The following is a 26,250-nucleotide window of genomic DNA, read 5'->3' on the forward strand; positions in this document are numbered from 1 at the left end:
GGACTGTGTTTACAGCTTAATTTGATTTTTCAATAAAGCCTCAGTTTATTCTTGTGTTTTAATTTTTTACTTGAGCAGATGATAGCATTTTGGCTTTTCTTAGAGAGTGTTTGGGATGCTGTGAAAATCCTTTATTTGTTGAAGTATTTGGGCCACCTTTCGTAGAACTTGCTAAAAAGGAAAACACTGTCAGTGGTCACACTTCTCGTTCCACATATTTTTCTTCATTTTTCCTTTGTTTCATTGACTAGTCATTTGCTTTTGCACTTCTTGTCTCTCTACATCATGGGTGCCCAACGCGTCGATCGCGATCGACCAGTAGCTCAGGAAGGCAACGCGAGTCGATCGCAGAGCCCATCCCGGGCTCTGTGATAGACTCGTGTTGCCGGCCTGATCTACGGGCCGATCAGCCTTTCTCTCCAGTGTTCTCCCTAGGGCCTTTTAGCTGGGCGGTCCGCCCAGGTGTCATCTGCCGCTGCTGAACATTAAACCCCCCCCCCAAAAAAAAAAACCGGCTTGGAGATTTCAGCCCATAGCAACTTATGCTCCGGGCTCTAACGTGTGCGTGCCGGCTTCTCTTCTCTTCCCTCCGAAACCGGAAGTTATGTCGGGGAGGGGGGGAGAAGGGAAGCCGGCACGCACATGTTGAGAGCCCTGAAGCAAGCGTTCGCTACGGGCTAATGCGGGAGATAGGTTAGTGAAGCATTTGTTCTTCTTCCTGCCGGGTCCTGCCTACTTTCTGTTTCCGCGAAGGCAGGACCCGGCAGCATTTCCCCCATTAGGTTGATCACGATCTTGGGCTGATCAGCCTTCCTCTTCCCGACGGCAGAATTGATGTCGGGGAGAGGAATGCTGGTTGGCCGAAGCAGGGAGAGCTTGGGGCCTGTTATTGGTGGCGTTTGGGTCCTGGTCCCCGATGGTAATGGCAGTGGCAGTGGTTTGGGGGAGGGCAGGGAGAAAGAAAGAAAAAGGGCAGGCAGGGAGACAGAAGGAAAGAAGAGAAACAGAAAAAAATGAAAGGGAGGCAGAGAGAAAGAAAGGTCAGGGAAGAGGAAGGAAAAGTTGGGGGAAGGAATGAGGTCTGGAGGAGAGGAAGCATACAGGCTAAAAGAAAGGAAGAAAGATTGTATGCACAGTCAGAAGAAGAAAGTACAACCAGAGACTCATGAAATCACCAGACAAGGTAGGGAAAATGATTTTATTTTAAATTTAGTGATCAAAATGTGTCTGAATTTATATCTGCTGTCTATATTTTACACTAAGGTCCCCTTTTACTAAACCGCAACAGAGGTTTTTAGCGCAGGGAGCCTATGAGTGTCGAGCAGCGCTGGGCATTCAGCGCAGCTTCCTGCGCTAGAAACTGCTATCGTGGTTTAGTAAAAAGGGAGGGGGGTATATTTGTCTATTTTTGTATGGTTGTTACTGAGGTGATAGTGCATAGAGTCATCTGCTTTGACCTCTTTGAAAAACCCTGGAATAGGAATGATGATTAACATTTTCTATGCATACAGTGTGCTTTGTGTTTTTTTTAAATTTTATTGTTGGTAGATCATTTTGACTTGGTCATTTAAAAAGTAGCTCGCAAGCCCAAAAAGTGTGGGCACCCCTGCTCTACATTATCTTCAGCATGCTTGAAATAAAAAATATAAAACACATAGAAGAATAAAATAAAACAGGAAACCAGATGCTGAGGTTGTGAAATGGATCAGGATGTATGAGCAGAGCCCATGTTAACCGCAGGAAGTGGGGTAGATCTGAACAGTGGCTTCTGCAAGGCAAGCCAGGAGGGGAGAGTGTGGCAACCTTCCTACTAAATATAGAATAACAAAGGGTACTGCAGCATGGGAATGAGATGCATTAACAGAGCTGTGTTTATGAGGGTCTCAGTACAAGAAGGGGTGCTGCAGGCAGGACTGAGGTACATTGGCAGAGCTGTGTAAGTGGGTTTGGGTATTAGAATGGCATGAAGTTCTGCAGGGTAGGAGTGAGATGCATTGACAGAGCTTGTGGCGCAGTGAGGGTAAGAGGTACCCAGGGTGGTGGCACCCTCCCGTGCTCTCCTCTCCATCCTCCCGTTCCTTCTGTGCCACCCACTCCCGCATCCTTCTCTCCCCCCCACACTCACGTACTCCTTCACCAGCATGAGCAGCTTCTCCGGCCTGCTGCTCACACTGGCATTGGCTTTCCCTCTGACGTCACTTCCCGGCCCCGTGACCCGGAAGTTATTTCAGAGAGAGCCAGGCCAGCGCAAGCAGAAGGCTAAAGTAGTTGCTCGCGCTGGTGAAGATTTTAAAGAGGTATGGGGGGACTGGAAAGGGAAGGCGTGGCGGCGGAGATGTGCCAGTGCCCCCACCAAGATGGTGCACGGGGTGGTCCGCCCCCCCTTACTACACCACTGGACAGAGCTCTGTGTAGGCCTCGGTACTGGACTAGCAGGAAGTCAAGGCTAATGCTAAGTTTTCTGGTGTTCCTGTTCAATGAATAAATCAATGCCCTCTTCCCTCCCCTCACCTGCCACATTTTGCATTCTTCTCTTCACTCTCCTCCTCCCATTCAGCATCTCCTTTTTCTCTTCTTTTCCCTCCCCAGCAATGCCCCTTCTCTCCATCTTCCCAGTATCACTCATTCTCTCTCCCCTCCTCTGGTACAACATTTCCTCTACTAGCTCCACTTTCTCCAACCCACCTGTTTGGCATTTCTCCTTCAACATCCTTACTTCCATCCTTTCTGCTGTTGCCACTGCTGCCTACCGCTACCAAGCTTCCAGGCCTATCAGCTCTAAGCAACAACCAAATCACCAATATATGCAGGAGAGATTTCCAGCTTCCGTTGTCAAAAGGCAGGTCCAGCAGGCCCTTCGCGAACTGTGAGCACATAGACCTCCAGTTCTATATCAAAACTCCATATTTCCCAACAAAAGAGCTATCCCCCTTACATCTGCTATACAAAAAGTATTCAAATTGGGATTATCACATCAGGAACAGCAGGTGTGCCTTCCAATGCGAGATACTGTTTAAAGCAGATGGGTTTCTGTTTTTGTAGTGACTCCACAGGATGTGGAAACAATAGGTCTTGAGCATTTTTATTTTGGGTATCAGGGGCCTGTTTTCAAACTGGGCCAGAAGCTTTGCAAAATAACACAAAATCCTGCAAAAAGTGACTTAAAACCTATATAGCAAACTTACCAAACCATGATGGCCCTAACCTACCTATGAAAAGTTGGTACCTGTACCACCAACGTCTTTGGAATCTATTGCACCATCTATCAGAAGGAAGCTGATGCAGTGACAGGGAATGCTCAATAAGAGTAGATGCACAGTTGTGGGACACTTACAAGAGAGGGACTGGCTCCATGGTCTCAACACTATATTCAGTCTTTGGACGCCAACACCCTGAATGAGGACATAGCTGACATGGTATGGGAAACTCTTACTTTATCTTGCCAAACTAAAGCCAGCTTATATTTCTATAAAGTCCATTTGAGCAGTTTAGTGCCCCTTGGGATTATGAGGCTTTGGCGGAAGTTTGGACTCGAGACCTTCCTCCTCAGGATCAGATCTCGGGAGATTACGTTGTTTTATGAAACATCTTAAAAATCTGGCCCGATCAGTTGCTCTCCAAGAGCAGCACTATAAATTCCTCCTACTCTACCTGGCTTTGCTCAAAAAATGTAAGTCTCCCTCCAACTTAGGAATCAAGGAAACTCTTATATCTTGGCATCCCAAGTCCTCTAAATTTTCTTCACACTTCTACCTCCAACCCTCTGTTGTAGTTCCTTCCTATTTCTCCTACTGTAAACCGCGTCGAGCTCTATGAACGTGGAGATGATGCGGTATATAAACCTAAGGATTAGATTAGATTAGATATATCTTCATTTCATGCCTATGTTTCTGGCTTTGCTTCTCATGCTCAGTGTCCTAAATATCAATCTACTCCTGCTGATCTGCTTCATGTTTTGGTTATATGGGAGGATACAAAGATTTTAGTCTTTTGATGGATTATATTTATAGACCATTTTGCATAAGAGGATCTCCTTGAGGGCGGATGTTCTGCTTTTTTCCCCAGGTTCATTCTCTGGGACTGATAAGGGGGGTGGGGTGAATTTGTTGCTGCCAAAAGCTTCTTTAATGGCCAGAAAATGTATTCTTTTACTGTGGAGACAATCTGAAACTCCTACTATCACTCTCTGGAGAAATGAAATGTTTACATTGTTAAAATTAGAATACTTGGATGTAAAAAGGGGTACCCCAAGTCAATGGAGAATGTTTAAAGTCATCTGGGCCCCTGTCTAGGATGAACGTCTACTTCGACAAATTGCGAGCCATGGAATCGAGGGTGATATACTCACGTGGATTAAAAATTGGTTGGCGGATAGGAAACAGAGAGGGGGGGGTGAATGGACAATACTCGGACTGAAAAAGCTTCACGAGTGAAGTGCCGCAGGGTTCGGTGCTCTTCAACATATTTATAAACGACCTAGAAATTGGCACGACAAGTGAGGTGAATAAATTTGCGGATGATACAAAGTTATTCAGAGTAGTGAGGATGCAGAAGGATTGCGAAGATCTACAAAAAGATATAAATACGCTTGAGGAATGGGCCACGAAATGGCAAATGAGGTTCAACATGGATAAGTGCAAGATGATGCATGTCAGTAACAAAAATCATATGCACAAATACAGGATGTCCGGTGCTATACTCGGAAAGAGCCCCTAGGAAAGAGACTTGGGAGTACTTGTAGACAAGTCACTGAAACAGTCCGCACAATGTGCGGCGGCTATGAAAAGGGCGAACAGAATACTAGGAATGATTAAGAAAGGGATCACAAACAGATCTGAAAAGGTTATCATGCCGTTATACTGGGCCATGGTACACCCCCACCTGGAATACTGTGTCCAACACTGCTCACCGTACATGAAAATGGACATAGTACTACTCGAAAGGGTCCAGAGAAGAGCGACGAAAATGGTTAAGGGACTAGGGGAGTTGCTGTACGAGAGGCTAGAGAAACTGGGCCTCTTCTCCTTTGAAAAGAGGAGCCTGAGAGGGGACATGATCGAAACATTCAAGATATTGAAGGAAATTGACAGTGAAGAAAGAGAGATTGTTCACCCTCTCCAAGGTGAAGAGAACGAGAGGACACTCGTTAAAGTTAGAAGGTAAAAGATTCCGTACAAATGTAAGGAAGTTCTTCACTCAGAGAGTAGTAGAAACCTGGAACGCTCTTCCGGAGGCTGTTAAAGGGGAAAGCACCCTTCAGGGATTCAAGACAAGGTTGGATAAGTTCCTACTGGAACAGAACATACGCAAGTAAGGCTAAACTTAAATAGGGCACTGGTCTTTGACCTAAGGGCCGCCGCGTGAGCGGACGGCTGGGCACGATGGACCACTGGTCTGACCCAGCAAATCTTATGTTCTTATGTTTGTCACACAGAGCCCGTAGTACTCTGCTGCAGTGGCATACCTAGGGTATGTGGCACCCGGGGCCCATCATTTTTTGACACCCCCCCCATGTAAAAAAATATTTTTTTGTAATGACCATGAAACGGAATAAATGGTCAGAATAGAAACAGGCAGTGAAAATTTTCTTATATTCCAAACATAACATAACATAAATTATGTCTGAATTGTCATGACATCAGAAGTACATATGGAGTAGTTGCAGGTGATGCTTGGGACAGTTCTGATTGTGTTAGTTCGGTTTTATGTGTTTTTTGAATAGAAGGGTTTTTATTTCTTTTTTGATGGTTTTGTAGTCTGTGGTCGAGGTCAATAGGTTGTAGAGTTGGGGGTCGAGTGTTGCAGATCGATTGGCTAGGAGGTTGTCGAACAGTTTTTTTCTTTTGACGTTTTTGGTTGGAGGGTGTGTGAATGGTGCATGAGTTCTCCTATGTCTGGTTGAGGTGGATTGAATTATTTAGCTGAAGAAATTAGTTACCCCCTCATCCCACACACATTAATTCTCTTCCATTTTTGTTCCCATTATAAAAAAACACTGATAAGTTCCCAGAAAAAAAATACATTAAAATAAGAAGTGAAAACAAAGGCCCCTACAGATGAGAACATAACATAAGAATAGCCTAACTGGGTCAGACCAATGGTCCATCATGCCCAGTAGCCCATTCTCATGGTAGCCAATCCAGGACACTAATACCTGGTCAAAATCCAAAGAGTAGCAACATTCCATGCTACCGATCCAGGGCAAGCAGACACTTCCCCCATGTCTTAATAACAGATTATGGACTTTTCCTCCAGGAATTTGTCCAAATCTTTCTTAAAACCAGCTACACTATCTGCTTTTACCATAACTTCTGGCCACTTCATTTTTAAGTTCAGATCTTTCCTTTCAAACAGAGACCTTGCTAGATGTCAAATACAGCACAAGGTAACTTCACATGGACTTAGCTGTGCAGGAAATGTGAATCTCCTCATACACCCACCATATAGTGCAAAAATGTGCAAAGGTCTGTTTTTTTCTTTCGATCACTACATAGCCTAATGCCACACAAGCAGCGCTATTACAAACATATTCTGTAGGTCAATGCTAAGGATAACAAAGTTTCCTTCCTTGGACCAGAAGGAGATACTGATAAACCACTGGAAGAGATCCCAAAACAACATCCAAAGACCCACTCAGTGTGTGAACCAGTTGAGTGGAGTGGACTAACTGGGGGGTGGAAATGGGCCCGGAGTTTGCACAGCAGAATTTCCCAGACCACCTCTTCCTCTCAACACATTGACACGCTGCCACCACCACCACTAGGAACACCTCACTGGGTAGGCCAGCTATGCTATAAACTTTATAAAACACATTATTATATTTTCTTATAAAGCACATATTTTAACTGAACTCTCTGACATCCTCAGCCTTTCCATTCACAAAAATAGAAGGAAGAAAAGTTCCCATTTCCTGCTGTCTCATGTCCCCGGCCCATACAATATTTTTTTTCTGCAGACCCTTCAAAAGTCTGACCAAATCCTCGTTTCACTTGCATTATAAAGTACTGAGGATGCCATCTCTCCCCAATCCCAGGTCCTAAAGTCTAAGACAGTAGCGCAAACTAATGCTGCCAGATTCAGGAAAAAAAATTTTGATTCGATTCAGCCTATTGAATTGGTTTTTCAATTCGATTTTCCTGCCCAGTTGGGTGATTTTTTTCAAAACTCCTGGTGGGTTTTATAGCTTTTTCACCCCCTTTGGCTTCTCCTAACCACACTGGCGCTGTGGTGTAAATAAAATAAAGAAACAAAAAGGACTTTTCCTCTCTCTGTTAAATCCTAGCTCACGTTTGCAGTCCAACACCAGCTCTGGCAGGATACACATTTCAAATCTGACATATTATAATCACAAAACAGAAAATAAAATTAATTTTTCTACCTTTTGTTGTCTGGTTATATTTCAAATCTTGTTGGTCCAAGGCTCTGGTTTTCTTCTGATAACTTGGGGTCTCCTTCTTTCTTCTTTCTGCATGCTAACCATCCATCTGCCAACTCTGTCCTCCCTTTCCATTTCCCTTCCCTCCCCAGGAAGTCTGGTATCTTTCCTTTTTTTCATCTCCCTCCACAGATCCACCTTTTCTTAACTACCCTTTCATCCGGCATCTCTCCCTCCTTCCCCACCACCCGAGTCCACCATCTCTCCCTTTCTTTTCCCAATTACCCTCCTATCCAGTATCTCTATCCCTCCTCCACACCATCCCTTGTGTCCAATTTCTCTCCCTTTCTGTTCCTTCCCTCCCTAAATCCCATGGTCCATCATCTCTCTCCCTCTCCTCTATTTTCAGACCCATTATTTCTTCCTCCCCCCCAAAGTTTGGCATATGCACGTCTCTTTAAACACCCCCTTCCCTCCGTGTACTTCTAAACCAGGGTCCCCCCAAAGGCCTGTCCCCCCTTAAAGGTCTGCCTGTCCCCCCTTGAAGGCCTGCACCACCCTTGAAGGCCTGTCCCACCTCCTTGAAGGCCTGTCCCCCCCCCCTTGTAGGCCTGTCCCCCCCCTTGTAGGCCTGTCCCCCCCCTTGAAGGCCTGTCCCCCCCCTTGAAGGTCTGCACCCCCCCCGAAGGCCTGCACCCCCCCGAAGGCCTGTCCTCCCCCCTTGTAGGCCTGTCCCCCCCTTGTAGGCCTGCCTTCCTGTCCCCCCCTTGAAGGCCTGCACCCCCTTGAAGGTCTGCACCCCCCCCGAAGGCCTGCACCCCCCCAAGGCATGTTCCCCCCTTGAAGGCCTGTCCCACCCCCTTGTAGGTTTGTCCCACCCCCTTGTAGACCTGTCCCCCCCTTGAAGGCCTGCCTGCCCCCCCTTGAAGGCCTGTCCCTCCCCCTTGAAGGTCTGCACACACCCCCAAAGGCCTGTCCCCCCCTTGAAGGCCTGCCTGCCCCACCCCTTGAAGGCCTGTCCCCCCTTGAAGGCCTTCCTGCCTGTCTGTCACCCCCCTCCTCCTTGAAAGCCTGCCTGCCTGCCCGCCAGCCCCACCCCGAAGGACCGCTCACCCCTGGCCTCCCCGCACCACTATGAAGCAGCACTACCTATGCTCCCGGCCTTGCCGTTCAGTCCCCCTCCCACCACCCCCGAAGGACCGCTCGCCCCACTGACCTTCCTGCACCACCTGTGAAGCAGCCCGCAGCAGGATCGCGACTTCAGCGATACCTGAGCTGCTTAGGCGCTGCTTCCTGCGCCGCGTTCCCGCCCCTCCTCTGACGTCAGAGGAGGGGCGGGACCGCGGCGCAGGAAGCAGCGCCCAAGCAGCTCAGGTATCGCTGAAGTCGCGATCCTGCTGCGGGCTGCTTCACAGGTGGTGCAGGAAGGTCAGTGGGGCGAGCGGTCCTTCGGGGGTGGGGGGGGAATGAACGGCAAGGCCGGGAACACCCCCTCATGGCTGGCACCCGGGGCGGACCGCCCCCCCCCCCCCCCCCTTAGTACGCCACTGCTCTGCTGAATTCTTTTCACTTGAGTGCTTGGGGGGAGGTTGCTTTTTCTGTTTTTGGTCTCAATTTATATCTTTAAGTCTCCTTGAAGAAACCACAAGGATGACTTTACATTGTCTGTTCTATTACTGAACTTGCTGTAATGTTTTTGTATTTGGAAAATTTATTTCAATAAAAACTTTATTTAAAAAAAAAAAAGAATAGATGCGCTACCAAACAGATGACAGCCACGGCAGCATTAGACTAACTTATCTTGCTTTGGGCCTGTTAATGTATTAATATAAGTTGCTTCTGCCTTTCAAGTGTGATTTTCAGTCTCTGCTTTCATATGCTTCTGACTGTCTTCACATATGTGCCTTTCCAAGCTGCTTGGTTTGTGACTGTGTGTTTTGCTGTGCTACTGGTGGGAATAACGCTTAAGAGTGGTGTCAAAACGCAAGCTGGGTTTGGGATTGGGCCTGAGCATGAACAGCCAAACACAAGCACAAAAGGTAAAGGTACAGGAAAACTCTTTATTAAATCAAAAGGAAAATCCTGCACCCTGTTACTTCACAGGGCCAGGCAAACAAGGAACAGTCTTTTGGTTCAAAAGTCCTGAGATGAGCCTGAGGCTAACAGGAGCCATGACTAGAGAATGACACGGGGAAAAAACTTATCACCGTTCCCGCCCCGTCCCCATGAGCTCGTCCCCATCCCCATGAGCTCAGTCCCTGTCCCTTCCCCGTCCCCATGAGCTCAGTCCTTGCCCCATCCCCATGAGCTCAGTCCTCGTCCCCGCCCTGCAAACTGTCAGATCCCACCCACACAAGCCTCGAATAGTTATGATTTTATACTGAACTTATTTTATTAAATTATAAAAAGAGACTATTTTGTACAATTGTCATTTTATAAACACAAATAATACAGAACAAGGATCAACAAAATCCCTGTCTCCCCTCCCTTTCACAAATATCCCCTCCACTATTGTGAAAACTGAACAAACCAAATTACTACGGAATGCTACATAGCAAAATCAAGCTAACAGAATACTTCAGACACACATGGCAGGAATAGTGTTAGGGGAGGGCAACTAGGACAACTGCCCCCTGGTCAGAGAGAGAGCCCTAAGCCAGCTGGAAGCTAAAGAAGCACAGCCTGGACTTTGCGGTCCCTAGTTATGTCTAATACCAGCTCTAGAAGGATACATATTTCAAATCTGAAATATTCTAATCACAAAATATATTTAAAAAATTTCAACCTTTTGTTGTCTGGTAATTTTATTATTCAAATCACATTGGTCTCAGGCTTTGGTTTTGGGTTCCTTCTGTCTTCATCATGGCATGGCTGGCTCCTGAAGGTAAAATAGGGCCATGAGGAGCTGGGGAGGAGATGCCGAGTCTGACATGGGCGCAATTTTTTTACCACAGGAGCAAAACTTTTCACTGCTTCCACGGGGTGGTGAAAGGTCTTGTCCCCATTCCTGCAGTAAACAGTTGCTAATGTCCCCATTACTGCGGATTTACAACGGTGACCACTGTTTACTGCGGTAAATAGTCCCCATGTCATTCTCTACCCATGACACACCCCAAATGCAGTCTTGTAACATAGAAACATGATGGCAGATAAAGACCAAATAGTCCATCCAATCTGCCCATCTGTAGCATCTACTATCTCCTTCTCTCCTTAAGAGATCCCACGTGCCTGTCCCACGCTTTCTTGAATTCAGATACAGCCATTGTCTCCACGCAATTACCACTCTTTCTTTATAAAAGTATTTCCTTAGATTACTCCTGAGCCTATCACCTCTTAACTTCATCCTATGCCCTCTCATTCTGGAGCTTCCTTTCAATGAGACTCGCCTCATGCACATTTATGCCATGTAGGTATTTAAATGTCCCTATCATATCTCTCCTCTCCCACCTTTACTCCAAAGTATAAACATTGAAATCTTTAAGTCTATCCCCATACGCCTTATGATGAATACCACTGAACATTTTAGTAGCCTTCCTCTGGACCAACTCCATCCTTTTTATATCTTTTTGAAAGTACGGTCTCCAGAATTGTACACAATAGTCTAAATAAGACTTATACAAATGCATCAGTACCTCCTTTTTCCTACTGGTCATACCTCTCCCTATGCACTCTAGCATCCTTCTAGCTTTTGCCAGTGCCTTTTCAACCTGTTTGGCCAACTTAAGATCATCACAAACTACCACAACCAAGTTCCGCTCCTCTTTCATGCACAAAAGTTCTTCACCCCTTAAACCGTACTGTTTCCTCAGGTTTTTGCAGTCCAAAAGTAAGACCTTGAATTTCTTAGCATTATATCTTAGCTGCCAAATTTTAGGCCATTCTTCAAACTTCACTAGGTCCTTCCTCATGTTATGCACACCATCAGTGGTGTCTACTCTATTGCAGAGTTTGATATAACCTACAAAGAGAGTGTGTTAAAGTGGTTAAAGCTACAGCCTCAGCACCCTGAGGTTATGGGTTTAAACCCATGCTGCTCCTGCTTTCCCATGAGTGGATTACTTTCCTGTGAGGAAAGGCTAAAGCACCTAGGGCTCTTCAGCCTGGAGAAATGTAGATGTGAGTCACTTCTTTACTCTTTGCAAAAATACTAGGACTAGGGGGCATGCATTGAAGCTACTAAGTAATAGATTTAAAATAAAATAGAAGAGAAAATATTTATTCACTCAACATGTAATTAAACTCTGGAATTCATTGTCAGAGAATGTGGTGAAAGCAGTTAGTTTAGCAGGGTTCAAAAAAGATTTGACTAACTTCCTAAAAGGGAAGTACATAAGCCATTATTAAGATAGATGTGGGGAAATACACTGCTTATTCCTAGGATATGTAGCATAAAATATGTTTTACTCTGAGATTTTGCCAGTTACTTGTGACCTAGGTTGGCCACTGTTAGAAGCAGGATACTGGGATTCATGGACCTGCAGTCTATCCCAGTATGGCAGCTCTTATTTTCTTAAGCAGGCAGGAGAGGCTCTTTCCTGTTTAAATCGCTTTGAATATCAACCTCATTATATTGCTTAATGGGGCAAAGTATGTAATAACCAACATATTCTGTCTCCATATGTGTTATGAAATTCTTTTGAAGTTGTACTGCTTGTTTTTAATAAAGAGATATAAAAAAAAACCAACAACACTTTGTCATAGGGAAAACAGATCTTGATCATTTCCCAAAAGGTCACAATTTTTTTTAACTGATGCTCTTCTTTTGGAATCACATTCCATAACTGTAACCCAGAGGCCAAGAAAGGCCAGTTTCATCAGTGCTGTGAGAAGAGCTTCACTGGGAGATCAGAGGCAGTGGAAGGGAGCATACATTCTGAGCTAGCAAAAAGAGAATAACTCCCCTGAGGTGGCTGTGGCTTAGCAGGTGGGGGTAGGGGCATGTAACACAGAGCACAGTTCCAACTCAGAATCCTTCTAATTGAGATAGTAAGTAGAAAATGATACGGTGACAAAATTCATCACTGTTCCCATCCCCGCGGATATCTGCAAGAAACTATCTCGTGTCATTCTTTAGTGTCTATCTCAACCTCAGTCCTTCTACACCAGCATTCTTCAATGCAAGGCTTGAGGGTCAGCGGCTGTGCCCATTCATACTCTGATTCTTATGTGAGCCAAGTATGAACCCATTGTGACATCACTGATGAGGTTGGCTCTTGGGCATTGGTGGAATGAGGCATTATGACATCACAATATCTGCTCTGGATACCAGAGACTGTCATTCTTTAGTGTCCATCTCAACCTTAGTTCTTCTACATCAGCATTCTTCAATGCAAGGGTTGAGAGTCAGTGGCTGTGCCCATTCATACTCTAGATTCTTCCCTCTCTCCTTAAAGAATGACATGGAGATGGATTCCTGTGGCGGTCTGTGGGGATGGGAACGGTGATGAATTTTGTCACTGTGTCATTTTCTAATAATAAGGTTCCTCCCACCTTCTTGTGACATGCTGTTATTTAGAATTTCGTATTCTCCACAAACAGAACTTCATAACACATTCATTTATAATTTTTACTCATTCATTGGTCTTCAGAAGTGCCAGTATTAGCCAATTGGTTTGAGTGGCCAAATACTATGTGGCACTAGCCTCCTCATCAAACCGTTATGTTTTATATAAAGTGCTTTAGTACATTAGTGCTTGAGTAAATAAATAAATAATCTTTCAACTTATCTTTTTTCTGCATTTTCTGAGTTTTCCCTTTGTCAATAGTTATCGGGAAGGGACCTGTCATTCCGACATGTTTCGCCCGAAGGCTGTATCAAGAAAAAGTCCCCTCTTTTGGTTTAGCTCCACACCATCCTGATACAGCCTTCGGGCGAAACATGTCGGAATGACAGGTCCCTTCCCGATAACTATTGGCAAAGGGAAAACTCAGAAAATTCAGAAAAAAAGATAAATTGAAAGATTATTTATTTATTTACTCAAGAATTGAAGTATAGAAGCACTAATGCACTAAAGCACTTTATATAAAACATAACGGTCTGATGAGGAGGCTAGTGCCACATAGTATTTGGCCACTTAAACCAACTGGCTAATACTGGCACTTCTGAAGACCAATGAATAAGTAAAAATTATAAATGAATATGTTATGAAGTACTGTTTTTGGAGAATATGAGTGATAGCATAACATTACAAAGGACTGCTGTACACATTACTTATGTCGTTTAGAATCTGTCACAGCATCACCGAAATATGGCAAAAATTTTTCAAGGTACCTAGGTGCCATCTAGTGGCAAAATAGAGTACTATTTTCACAGCTAAGGGATAAGTACAGTACATAATCCTGTTACCTCCCCCTTCAACATTCTAGATAGACAGACAGAGGTAGACAGTTAGACGTACATCATACCATATGCTCATCATAACATCAATGTTAACTGACAGATAGAACAGGCAACCTTGAGTCCTCCTGCTTCATTTGGATGCAAATCTACCTCATGTATATCCATTAGGGATATTCGGCAATCTCAAACCATTTGGGTTCCACTGGGACTATATATAGGCTTCCTACCTCTGCTGCCGACATTCAAAAGTTTTGCCCATCCTCTTCACATAGAGAAGAATCTACTGCTCTAGAATCTACTATCTTCAGCTGGTTAAGAAGTGAGGTTCATTCCTATCATAATATGTGAAAAACTAACCCATTTGGAGAAATTACCCCTAAATCAAACCAATAAAAAGCTGGATGCAGGAAAACCGGACATAGTGGCAAATGAGAAAAACACCAGATTGACACCAATTATAGAGGTGTCGGATTCAAGTGATTATTCTGTGAATCGGGTGAAGAGCCTTAAATGCCAAAAAATGCAGTCAGAGATCAAGAAAATGTGGCAGAAAAGCACAGAAACATTTCTGGTTCTAGTGGGAGCCACAGGCTTAATTAAAAGGAATTTCCAAATGGATAAGTTGCCTATACATGCTACATCTTATGAACTCTAGAGAGAAGCTCTCTTTGGCATGCAGCAGGAGATAGCAGCACATTTGAGAGACTGATATCATACTCCACATACTCTGGCTGGGCTTAGAAGGGTTCATTATTGTCATGGTTTATGTAAAACTGGTCCATTTGGAGACATTGCACAATTATAATTAGTGATTTCTATTCCGCCAATACCTTGCGGTTCAAGGCGGATTATAAAAGAAGTTATGTGGCCATTTCCAGAGGAATTGAAGAGTAGAGCGAGTTGCTTCAGAGAATTGAGGTAAGTCTTGTGGTGTTAATTTGTCTTCAAGGATTTCTTGAATAGGATGGTTTTTATTTCTTTTCTGAATGATTTGTAGTCTGGAGTCGTTATCAGTAAATTGGTGGGTTGGTAGTCTAGTTTTGCAGCCACACAAAACTACTTTTCAATTCCTCTGGAAATGGCCAGATAACTTCTTTTGTAATCCGCCTTGAACCGCAAGGTATTGGCGGAATAGAAATCACTAATGTAATGTAATGTAATAATGAGGCAATGTGCTATGACTGGGGAACTAAGTTTTGCCCATTCAGGCTGCTTCAGGAGTCAAAGAAGATCTTATGATAGTAGTGATAGCAGTTAAGGGTCTTTTATATGCGAGAAGAATGCCACAACTATGAAGTGCTGATTTTAAGATAATACATTGGAATACTAGTCTACAAAATCTTGAGTGGAGTAGAACAGGTACAAGTGGATCGATTTATTACGCCATCAAAAATTACAAGGACTAGAGGACACTCAATGAAGTTACAGGAAATAATTAAGCTCTGGAACGTATTGCCAGAGGTTGTGGTAAGAGCAGATAGCGTAGCTGGTTTTAAGAAAGGTTTGGACAATTTCCTGGAGGAAAAGTCCATAGTCTGTTATTGAGAGAGACAAGGGAGAAGCCACTGCTTGGCCTGGATCGGTAGCATGGAATATTGCTATTCTTTGGGTTTTGGCCAGGTACTAGTGATCTGGATTGGCCACCGTAAGAATGGGCTACTGGGCTTGATGGACCATTGGTCTGACCCAGTAAAGCTATTCTTATGTTCTTAGGTACTTGTGCTATATTTATTATTTTGTCATAAAATTTTCATTGACCCTTGAAGCAGCTTAAATGGGCAAAATGTGGCCATGTCTGGTACTGCATTCCCCAGTCAAGGGCATTTATTGACTGAGGAAAACTTTCTGTGAACACATTCTTCTGGACTTCTTTGTGCTTTGGTACTATTTTCCTGTACTGTAGTCTGCTGACAATGCCCCCAAGACAAACCTTGGTGTAAATAAATTTGCCTTTGTGTGTACATGTGTATGTCTAATTGTTAATGCACTAGATAAGACTGGGGTAACTTGAATTAAATATGTAAGAAGGGAAAATCCAAATATAGGCAGTCCCGAGTTACAGATACCAACTTAAGTATGACTCGTACTTAAGGATGTGGTTGGGGCTTCATTTAATTTCACTGAGCAGTATTTCCAGTGGCAAAGGCTCCCCTACACTTCTCCTGCGGCAGGTTCAGGAATGATGCATGGCCACATTAAGAACAATGTGTGGTTGTGTATGCTGTACCTTAGAGGGAACATTGGTAGGGACAGTTGGCCCTTTTGTCAGCTGGGAGCAGAGGTAAGCAGCAAGAATCTTAAAATCTACAAGTTCTGAGCTACATATAAATCTGACTTAAGAATAGTTTTAAAAATGTAACTCGGAGACCCGGGGACTGCCTATACATATACATGAAAACTCTTCTGTAAGCAAAGCTAACTCTGAATTTGACTAGAAACTCAAATATATCATAGAATTCCTATGAGCGTCAGAGTTGTTACCACCACAGCCAGCGCTAAAAACTGTTCTACGGTTTTGTAAAAGGGGGGGATAGTGATCTGGTATATGCTCAGAGATCCGGAGACTCTATGAGGTATAAAACTCAAAAAAAGTCCCACCGACCAATCATTGTTAATGTGTGCATGTACACATTAACAAGTACAAGTACAAGTACAAGTATGTAGGTCATCATATGTATTGTTACCTCTTTGAGATTCTCATAATTCACATTGCTGTCTGACAATTTCTTGCGAAACATCTCGACTACGGCATGGTAAACAAATTCATACTGTTCCTACAAATAAAAAGAAGAACGAGAGGAACAGAAAGAAAGATGGAGGAATAGGCAGAAAAAGAAGGAAAACGGGAGACAAGAAAGGAGAAATGGGGAGAGAGGGGAAAGGATAGAAAAGTGACACAGCAGGAAGAAGAGAGAAATGAAAAAAGAAAATTATTAAAGAGAAAATGCTACCAATTTCACAAAAAAATTAACATGACTGAAGGGGAGCTCACAGTCAGTAGAAGGTGCTGTGGCAAATGGTACAGGAGCACAGGCTGTAGGGGGCAGCAGACTTAATGTGTTTTACCTTAGTCTGCACTGCAGACGGTCTCTGCTTCCTCATTTCCAGAACAATCTGAAAGATGCTGAAATTACTGGGTATCCTCTACAAGAGAAAAGAGGCATATTAGCACTGCAGACTAGGAAAGAAAGGGTAAAGGTTTACATTTGTTATACAGTTATCTGGCACCCATGGGGATCGGTGGATGCCGGAAAACTGTTTTTCTGGTTGCCTGAGAGTTACTGTATAATACAGTACCGTACAAGGAGTGTCTGCCAGATCTCAATTCCCTCCCTCCCTTAAGTCCTGAAGCAGCAGAAGCACATTTATGACACGTAGGTATTTAAACATCTCTATCATATTTCTCCTCTCCCACCTTTCTTCCAAAGTATACATATTGAGATTTTAAAGTCTGTCTCCATATGACTTATGATGTAAGCCACCGACCATTTTGGTAGCCTTCCTCTGGATTGACTTCATCCTTTTTATACCTTTTTGAAGCTGCGGCCTCCAGAATTGTACACAATATTCTAAATGAAGTCTCACCAGAGTCTTAGACAGGGGCATCAATACCTCCTTTTTCCTATTGGCCATACCTCTCTCCCTATGCACCCTAGCATCCTTCTAGCTTTCGCCGTCACTTTTTCAACCTGTTTGGCTACCCAAGTCCTGCTCCTCTTTCATGCACAAAAGCTCTTCACCCCCCTAAACTGTGCTGTTCCCTTGGGTTTTTGCAGCCCAAATGCATGACCTTGCATTTCTTAGCATTAAATCTTAGCTGCCAAATTTCAGACTATTCTTCAAGCTTTGCTAGGTCCTTTCTCATGTTATTCACATTATCAGACCATCAGTAGTACTAGTCGTATATAACAGAAATGGGGAAAAGTATGAGGGGGGGGGGGCTGCTACTGCAGGCTGAGAAAAAGAAATGCCAACAAATGCAAGTACTTTGCATGATTGGGGGGGAGGGGCGCAGTACTGACTGAATGAGTGGATGAATAGCATTTTGTTTAGTTCAAAATCTGTTGTTTGGCATTTAAATTTTTATTTGGCCAGGCTCCTGAGGTTTTTGCTCCCTGAATTTTATGACTAGGATCTTCTTTTAACAGCAAGACCTCTGCCTGACTGGTTTTGGCTTTTCATTTTTACGTGGTGAAAATTTGGAACCGTTTACCATTAAATGTTCATCTTGCTCCTACTTATATTAGTTTTTTGGAAGTTATTGAAACACTTCTATGAAGCTATAGAATGATAACTTTCAGAGGGGGATAAATATGTATTTGCAATAGTTGTTATCCACCTTGAACCTACTATGGTGGGGATTAGGTATGCTAGAAGCATTATAGTATAGAATAGAAGCAAGAAAGGATATGTGTCTGTGTGTCTAAAGAGTGCTTATTTGCATGTGTGTACTTGAAGAGAATGCATGCATGTGACTGAAGAGCAAGAGAGTGCAAGTATATGTACTACTTCTTAACATTCCTATAGTGCTAAGAGGTATACATAGTGCTGTACACCACAACATGGAAGAGACCGCCCCTGCTCCAAAGAGCTTACAATCTAGTGATGACAGACAAACTGGACAAAAAGGTCCATCTATGCACAGCACTCGGGTGGGGAATGGCAGAGGGAATAAGACAGTCATGGGTGCTTAGCAGGTGGGTTGGAGTTTGGGATTGAAAGTGGCTTCCAAGAAGGGCTTTGAGGATGGATTTCAATACTGCCAGGGACGGAGCTTGATGTACTGAGTCAGGAAGTTTGTTCCAGGCATATGGTGCAGCAAAGTAGAAGGGACAGAGTCAGGAGCTGGCCTTAGAGAAGGGTACAGATATGAGAGGCTTACCCAATGAGTGGCGTTCTTGGGGTGGAGTATAGGGAGAGATGAGAGATATTGAGGAGCTGCGGAGTGAATACATTTGTAGGTCAGTAAGAGGAGTTTGAACTGTATACAGAAATGGAAAGGGAGCCAATGAAGTTACTTGCAGAGAAGGGTTGTGTGAGTTTAGCGACACTGGCGGAATATGAGGCTTTCAGTAGAGAATGACACGGGGAAAAAAAATCTGTCCCCGTCACTGCCCCGTCACCGGACCACCATCCCTTTCAGCGCCCCGTCCCCACCGTCCCCTTCACTGCCCCGTCCCCGTCGTCCCCTTCACCGCCCCATCCCTGTCCCCGCAGCATCTACCCTTCCCTCTTGCCACCTCACTGCCCTTCGGCACTCCTCACGTGGTCCGTGCATTTCCCTCCCTCCTCCTTACCTTCGCAGCGTGTTTTAAGGTTTGAGTAGCTTGTTGAAAGCCGCTGGAGTGTTCGTGCAATCGCGAGTATGTGTGGGCAGAAGCATCTCCTCTGAGCAAACCTTTCTTAAAACCAGCTACGCTATCCGCTCTTACAACAACTTCTGGCAATGTGTTCCAGAGCTTAACTATTGTCCGAGTGAAAAAATATTTCCTCCTATTAGTTTTAAAAGTATTTCTCTGTAACTTCATCAAGCATTCCCTAGTCTTTGTAATTTTTCACAGAGTGAAAAAATCAATCCACTTTTACCCATTCTATTCCACTCAGGATTTTGTAGACTTCAATCATATCTCCCCTCAGCCGTCTCTTTTACAAGCTGAAACTATGTTGTTCAGATAGAGTCAGACCAACTTACTTGGAAAAATCTATGTTGCAAATCAGAGGAGAACCAAGATAATACTGTTCGTAAGATGCCTCAATCTTCCAAGTGATGCAAAGGGAAACAAATGGTTAACAAGGTGAAAAGCTGTATTGAGGTCAAGGGAAAGGAGGAGGACCTCATTGCCTCTATCATGAACTGTATGAATGCAACTCATCAAACTTCTGTTGAATAACTTTGTCTGAATCCAGTCTGGTAAGGGTGAAGGCTAAGTACTTGATCCAAAAATGATTAAAGCTGTTGGGCCACAAGTTTCTCATTATCTTTGATATTAATGGAAGTTGAAAGACTGGCAATAGTTTAGAAGGATCGGAAAGGTCTTCTTGGGTGTCTTTGAGGTAAAGGAAAACAATAGCTGTTTTCTAGTTAAGAGGAAAAATCCCTTTCTCAAGACTAGAAACAACAATTCAGCGAAAAATCTGTAAGAAAGAAGCATGGACAAGCTTAAAGAAGGATGTCGGAAAATGATTTGATGATGCACTACAGTTTGTAGCCATAGTAATCTTTGAGAAGGCATCTGAAAACATAACAAGTTGTGTTTCTGGCCTTTTCACATGTGGATGATGACAGTAGGCAGTTAGAAGGAAAAAAGGGAAGGGACGATTTTGTAGCTGAGACCTTCTTTTGAAAATCAGAAGCAAAGTCATCATTTCTAACAGTGGAACCAGTAATCACCATGCTCATTCACAAACAATTACTGTTGGAATGCCTACAACTAGGGTCTGCACTTTTCCCTGCTAATCTGGAAAAGTAAAACGTGGGGAGAAGACCATAAATGAAGATCTAACAGGAGGGGGCAGGGTAAGTGAATGTCACTCTGTGTGAGTGAGAAAAGAAACTTAGTAACATAGTAGATGATGGCAGATAAAGACCCGAATAGTCCATCTAGTCTGCCCAACCTGATTCAATGTAAAAAATTTGTTGGGGGGGGGGGTTCTTCTTCTTCTCCAGAGCTATTTCTGAGCAGGGATCTAAAGCTCTGCCTGGTACTGTTCTTAGGTTCCAACTACTGAAGTCTCCGTCAAAGCTCACTCCAGTCCTCTCAGCCATTGAAGCCCTCCCCAGTTCATCCTCTCCCAAATGGCCATATACAGACACAGACTGTACAAGTCTGCCCAGTACTAGCCTTAGTTCTTCAATATTTACTATTATCCTCTATGTTCATCCCATGCTTTTTTGAACTCCGTTACCGTTTTTCTCTCCACCACCTCTCTCGGGAGCGCATTCCAGGCATCCACCACCCTCTCCGTAAAGAAGAATTTCCTTACATTGCTCTTGAGTCTCCCACCCCTCAGCCTCAAATTATGCCCTCTGGTTTTACCATTTTCCTTTCTCTGGAAAAGATTTTGTTCTACGTTAATACCTTTGAACATAAACAGAAACCCAGAGTAGGTGGTGAGCACAAAAACATGGCTGCCTAGGGCCCAATATAGTGTTACTCTGCCGCTGCTGGACACAAGAGAGGTAGGGAAAGCGTAGATGCTTGAGGGGTAAATAAAGGGAGATGCTGGCCACAAAATGAGTAAGGATGCTGAACTATGGAGAGGGAAGGATAGTTTCTGGTTTATGGACGTGTCAAGGATTAACTTGTGAGGCACATGGCCAGATCAACCATTGGACCAGGTGAGGCTGTGGCTCAGAGCACTGGAGATACAGGGTGCCAAAATCCCTGGCCCCTGAGTTCACCGCCAGTGCTTCACCTGTCAAAAGCTTTCTCCCCCTTCTCTCTCTGTCCAAAACTTTTCCCGCTCTCTCTCCAGCCTCTAGTCTGGCATTGATCCCTCTCTCCTCCTCTCCCCGCAGCTCTCTACACATTATCTCGCTTGCTAGTAGCAACAGCAGGTACAGCAGACTGCTTTTGACCAGCCTGGGTCTTCTCTTTGCCTCGTCCCGCCTGCAATTTCCTGTTCGCAGGATGCAGCAGAGGGAAGACCCAGGGCTGGCCAAAAGCAACTTGCTGTGCATGTTATTGCTGCTGGCAAGCAAGATAATGTTTAGAGGGCTGCGGGGGAAAGAGGAGAGAAGAGGGGCTGGAGAGAGAAGGGGAGAAATATTGGACCGGGTGGGGGAGTGAAAGCTTTGCTTTGGGGGTGTGGGTGCCACCATTGAAGTTGGATCAGGGCATCATAACCCTCTGAGCCGACCCTGTTGAGGCAGAAGTGTATAAAACAGAGAGAAACGTTTTTTGCATTTTGTAAAGGAAAAAGACACAATGCAGTATAAGAGAGAAACCTTGAAAGGGAAGCTGATAAGACAGGAATGTATGGAAATCAATTATAGCCCATAGAAACCTCATTGTGTAAAAATGCTATAAAACTGAACTCTATTCCTTTATCTAACCAGAGAGAATAATTCTTTGCCATTTGCTTAAGCAGCCTGATAATAAAGGAAACTTTCATTGGCAAAGATTTATTTGCATTTTTATATTAACAGGGGTAGGAAGAGGGAAAGGGTGTTGCACAAGCCCTTGGAGAGGAGGTATATATGGCTGAATGTCACTCAGGATGTCACAAACCTTTGGGTCAGCCCTGCCTGAATCCTGAGCATATCTCACAGGACTCTCCTATGAACTTTGGACCCTGGGTATGTTCTTAGTTTAGTGAGGGTTTAGGCAACATTTTTTCAGGAGCACAAACCAGTGAATTTATATATCTTCATCCAGTGAAACATAGAAACATAGAAATTGACGGCAGAAAAGGGCCATAGCCCATCATGTCTGCCCATACCAATGACCCACTCCCTGACTTTTACTCCCCTATAGATCCCACGTGAATATCCCATTTTCTCTTAAAGTCTGAGGCTTTAGATAAGTGAATATCTCATGATTTGACATTTATTAATCGCCTTTGTGAACAACGCCTTTAGCATCTGATTCCTTGATGAAGCTGGAAGTGAAATGGATCCCATCAGGATCAGAATTCTTCAGTTATGTTGAGATGTTCTATACTTATTCATATATTGGACATATTTTAGGGAGGGTTTTTTTTCTTTGACCAATGATTGATGTCACCCTTTGTTACTGGCACACACTGTCTTATTTGCCTGTCAAGAGAATCTGAGGTCTTGTTTCCTCCTTATATGAAATATACACAGTCAGCATTTTTAAAAAAAATTCAATTTTCTATACCGTTCTCCCAAGGAGCTCAGAACGGTTTACATGAATTTATTCAGGTATTCAAACATTTTTCCTGTCTGTCCCAGTGGGCTCACAATCTATCCAATGTACCTGGGGCAATGGGGGGATTAAGTGACTTGACCAGGGCCACAAAGAGCAGCGGGGATTTGAACCCAAATCATCAGGGTGCTAAGGCTATAGCTTTAACCACTACGCCGCACTCATTAATAATTACATTCAGTCTTTGATATTATTTTTGATGTTTTTGTATCCTCCACTTTTTGTAGTTAGTTTTCAACAGGTGCGTGTGGGGGTTTTGTCTCCATTTTTTTGTTTTCCTTCGTTTACCAATGCCTTAATCTAGTCCTGCCCAGGGCAACGGATATTAGTTAGCAGCAAACAAAGAGGATATTTCTTTAACTGGGTGTTTCTAATTAGGTGCTGGAGGGTGTGTGATAGGAGGCTAGTTGTCTAAATTCCATTATAGAATACTAGTGTCTGTACATGGCCGTTTGGTGGAGGATGGGCTAGAGAGGGCTTCAATGGCTGGGAGGGTGTAGAAGGACTGGAGTGGGCTTTGACGGAGACTTCAGTAGTTGGAACCTAAGAACAGTGCCAGGCAGAGCTTTGGATTCTTGCCCAGAAATAGCTAAAAGAAGTAGAAAAAAACCCCCAACAAATTTTTAGATTGAATCAGGTTGGGCAGACTGGATGGACCATTCGGGTCTTTATCTGCCGTTATCTACTATGTCACTATGTTAGTGTAATTGGCGTGTAAGCATGTGTGCCTGAGCAGCAGACATATGTGTAACTTACAACACTCTGGAAGTTATACATGTAACTGAACATATATGATGTGATGTACCCTCACTTTGATTCATGTTTCTATATGTTTAGTTTTGTTGTCTAGAACAGTGTTCTTCAACCGTTGTTCCGTGGACTTGTGCCAGTTCGCAGAAATTTTCTGCCGGTCCATAGGGCCGGCACGTCCATTGGGCCCAAGACAGTGTTGTTCAGTCGCCGGTCCACAGTGCGATCAACGCAGCATCTTCAGGCCGGCTTCCTGAGTGATGCAGTGCACAAACCCATGGGAAAAGGCTCCTACGCGCGTCCTGCGCCTGAACCGGAAGCCCTCTCTCTGACGTCGCAATGTTAGCGGGAAAGCTTCCAGATGAGGCACAGGACACGTGCGAGGAGTCGTTGCCCACAGCTTTGTGCACTGCAGCACTCAGGAAGAGGAAGCCTGCCCAAAGACGCCGCATTGATCGCACTGTGGACCAGCCCGAAGATAACACCGGGGGGAGAGAGACAACAACGGTAGGAGGAATGCTTTTATTTTTTATCTAGTGATTGATTTACATCTGCTATCTATTCAGAAATGCATTTTTGTTTCTTTTTCCTCTGGGGTTGTACTGCTTACAGAGTCTTGCATCTTAGGGTTTGTTTGTAAATATTAGTACTTTTAATTTTTGGTCCTGTTTTCAGGTAGGAATGAATGCTGAGAAGCATACAGTGTGCTTTGTGTATTTTAATTTTGTGGTTTACTATTATGTGTTGTCAATACGATTATATTGTGTGTGTGTGTGTGTATATGTTTTCTATGTTTCTATGTATGTTTCTATGTTTCTATATGAAAAATGAATGGAAAAAATGGTGTTACAATTAGTACTATTATGGGGGCGAGGTCTGGGGTGGAGATTGGTGGGGTCTGGCCCACGATTTAGCCCAGTGTTCTTCAACTGCCGGTCCGCAGACTGGTGCCGGACCACAAAATAATTATTTTATTTCCACCAGTCCATAGGTTTCAAAAGGTTGAAGAACACTGGTCTAGAATTTTTAAGACACGTTATGTGTTTTAATCTATGTATGTTAATTATGAGCCGCTTTGGCTAAAAGTGGATAATAAATATTTGAAATAAATAAATAATACGTGGGAGCTCCGTCTGTGCTTCACCCATCCTGCATATGCTGCCTTGCAAATATTTACTATGTGATATAAGCAGGTATTTGCAGAATAGTGCTTATTGAATAGCACTGATCATAGAGTATCAGCCCTCAGTGATTACTCTGCGAATCATATGGAGAGACAAATGCAGCCTGGCATAGTAAGGGGGGTGGGGGGACAGTCCGTCCTGGGCGGCATCTTGGTGGGAGCGATAGCACCCGTTCTCCTATCCGGTCCCCACCCCTTCCAGGCCCCCCCCTGGCCACACATGTGCGCCCCTTCCCTTGTACCTCTTTAGTTTTCTTGGTGCGAGCAGCATCATAAACTTGCTGCCCGCATCGGTGTCGACTCTCTCTAACATCACTTCCGGGTCCCATGCGTAGGAAGGACGTCGGAGGGAGAGCAGACATGATGCGGGCAGCAAGTTTGTGACACTACTCATGCCAGGAAAATTCAAGAGGGGAATGGGAAGGGGGGTCACGTGTGCAGCAGAAGGGGAAGGGAAGGAGTGGGGGAGAGTGTGCCACCACCCCAGGCACCACTCACCCTCGCTACGCCACCAAGCCTGAGACCTAGAATATGTGGCAGAAATCCCAGAGGGGTTACAGATTACATTTTACAAACTCTAGAAGGCAGCTCTCTTTAGCATGATGCAAATACTATGGTAAGCGCTAGAAGTAGAGAATGATACGTGACAAAATTCATCACCGTTCCCGTCCCCGTGGATAACCGCGGGAAATAATCCCATGTAATTTTGTAGTGTCTATTTCAACCTCAGTCCTTCTACCCCAGCATTCTTCAATGCAAAACTTGAGGGCCAGTGGTTTTGGCCATTCATACTCTGATTCTTCCCTCTCTCCTTAAAGAATGACATGAAGATGGTTTCCCACGGTTATCTGCGGGGACGGGAACGGTAATTAATTTTGTCACCGTGTCATTTTCTAGTAGAACTAAAACTGAGACTGAAATCTCATATTCCACATACAATGACTTAGTATATGGAGTATGCGCAGAACAGACCTATTTGGAGACATTCTCCTGAGAAAAAAACGATATGAATTCACAGTGCGGGGAAGGACACAGATTGCTGGTTAGAAGTGTAGTTGCAGGGGGTAGTTTGTCAGAGCAAAAGTAGCTTGTGGAGTGGTGGAGCAATTGTGAGGAGTAGTTAAGTGGAGACTGTTTGCAGGGTGTGGGACAGTTGGGGGTAGTTTTTGAAGGTAGGGTAATTTGGTGAATGGGGCAATTTTGGGGGTGCTTTTGGAGGTGGAGTAATTTGCAGAGGATTTGGGGAGAGTGTTTGGAGATGGAGCAGTTGTAGGAGATGGGAGAGTAGTAGTTAATTTGGTGGGGGCGAGGTAGTTTGCAGGGTAGGAGAGAAGGAGATGTGATTTTGAGTGAATCAGGGTCTTAGGTCCCTCCCACTTCATCCCAAGATGCATTGGAAGGGGGAGGGCCCATCATTCTGAGCACACGGCCTTATAGGCAGGAGGGAGTGGGCTTCCCTTCTGCTGATTTGTCATCCGAAGGTACGGGGTGTTGGGGTAGGGGGTCCAGGAATGTTGAGGGATGTGTGGAGGATTTGGGGGGGATCCAGGGATGTCAGGGGGGAATGTCCAGGGATATTGGGGGGTCCAGTGAAGTCGGGGGGATGTTGAGGGAGTGTAGGGTTCAGTGGTTCTTTTTTTATTTGATTAGTTTGGAGGTGTACTGGAGGGGATCAGTGTCTGTGAGGGAGGAAAGAATACGCTTGCCAGTT

At 44.3% G+C, this 26,250-nt stretch overlaps 1 protein-coding gene across 4 annotated transcripts in view; it reads right to left on the minus strand.

Moving 5' to 3' along the window:
- Nucleotides 1-26,250, minus strand: part of PTPN18 (protein tyrosine phosphatase non-receptor type 18) — a 137,186-nt gene that overhangs the window by 32,087 nt on the left and 78,849 nt on the right. For all 4 annotated transcript variants that reach the window (XM_033923274.1, XM_033923267.1, XM_033923259.1 and 1 more), the window contains exons 10-11: nucleotides 16,782-16,859; nucleotides 16,400-16,489 (exon numbers count right to left, since the gene is read on the minus strand). In XM_033923274.1, the coding sequence (XP_033779165.1) occupies nucleotides 16,400-16,489; nucleotides 16,782-16,859 (168 nt within the window). The remainder of the gene's footprint in view (nucleotides 1-16,399; nucleotides 16,490-16,781; nucleotides 16,860-26,250) is intronic.

This window comes from Geotrypetes seraphini, chromosome 1 (genome assembly GCF_902459505.1).
Source record: "Geotrypetes seraphini chromosome 1, aGeoSer1.1, whole genome shotgun sequence".
In the NCBI taxonomy this organism is placed as follows: Eukaryota; Metazoa; Chordata; class Amphibia; order Gymnophiona; family Dermophiidae; genus Geotrypetes; species Geotrypetes seraphini.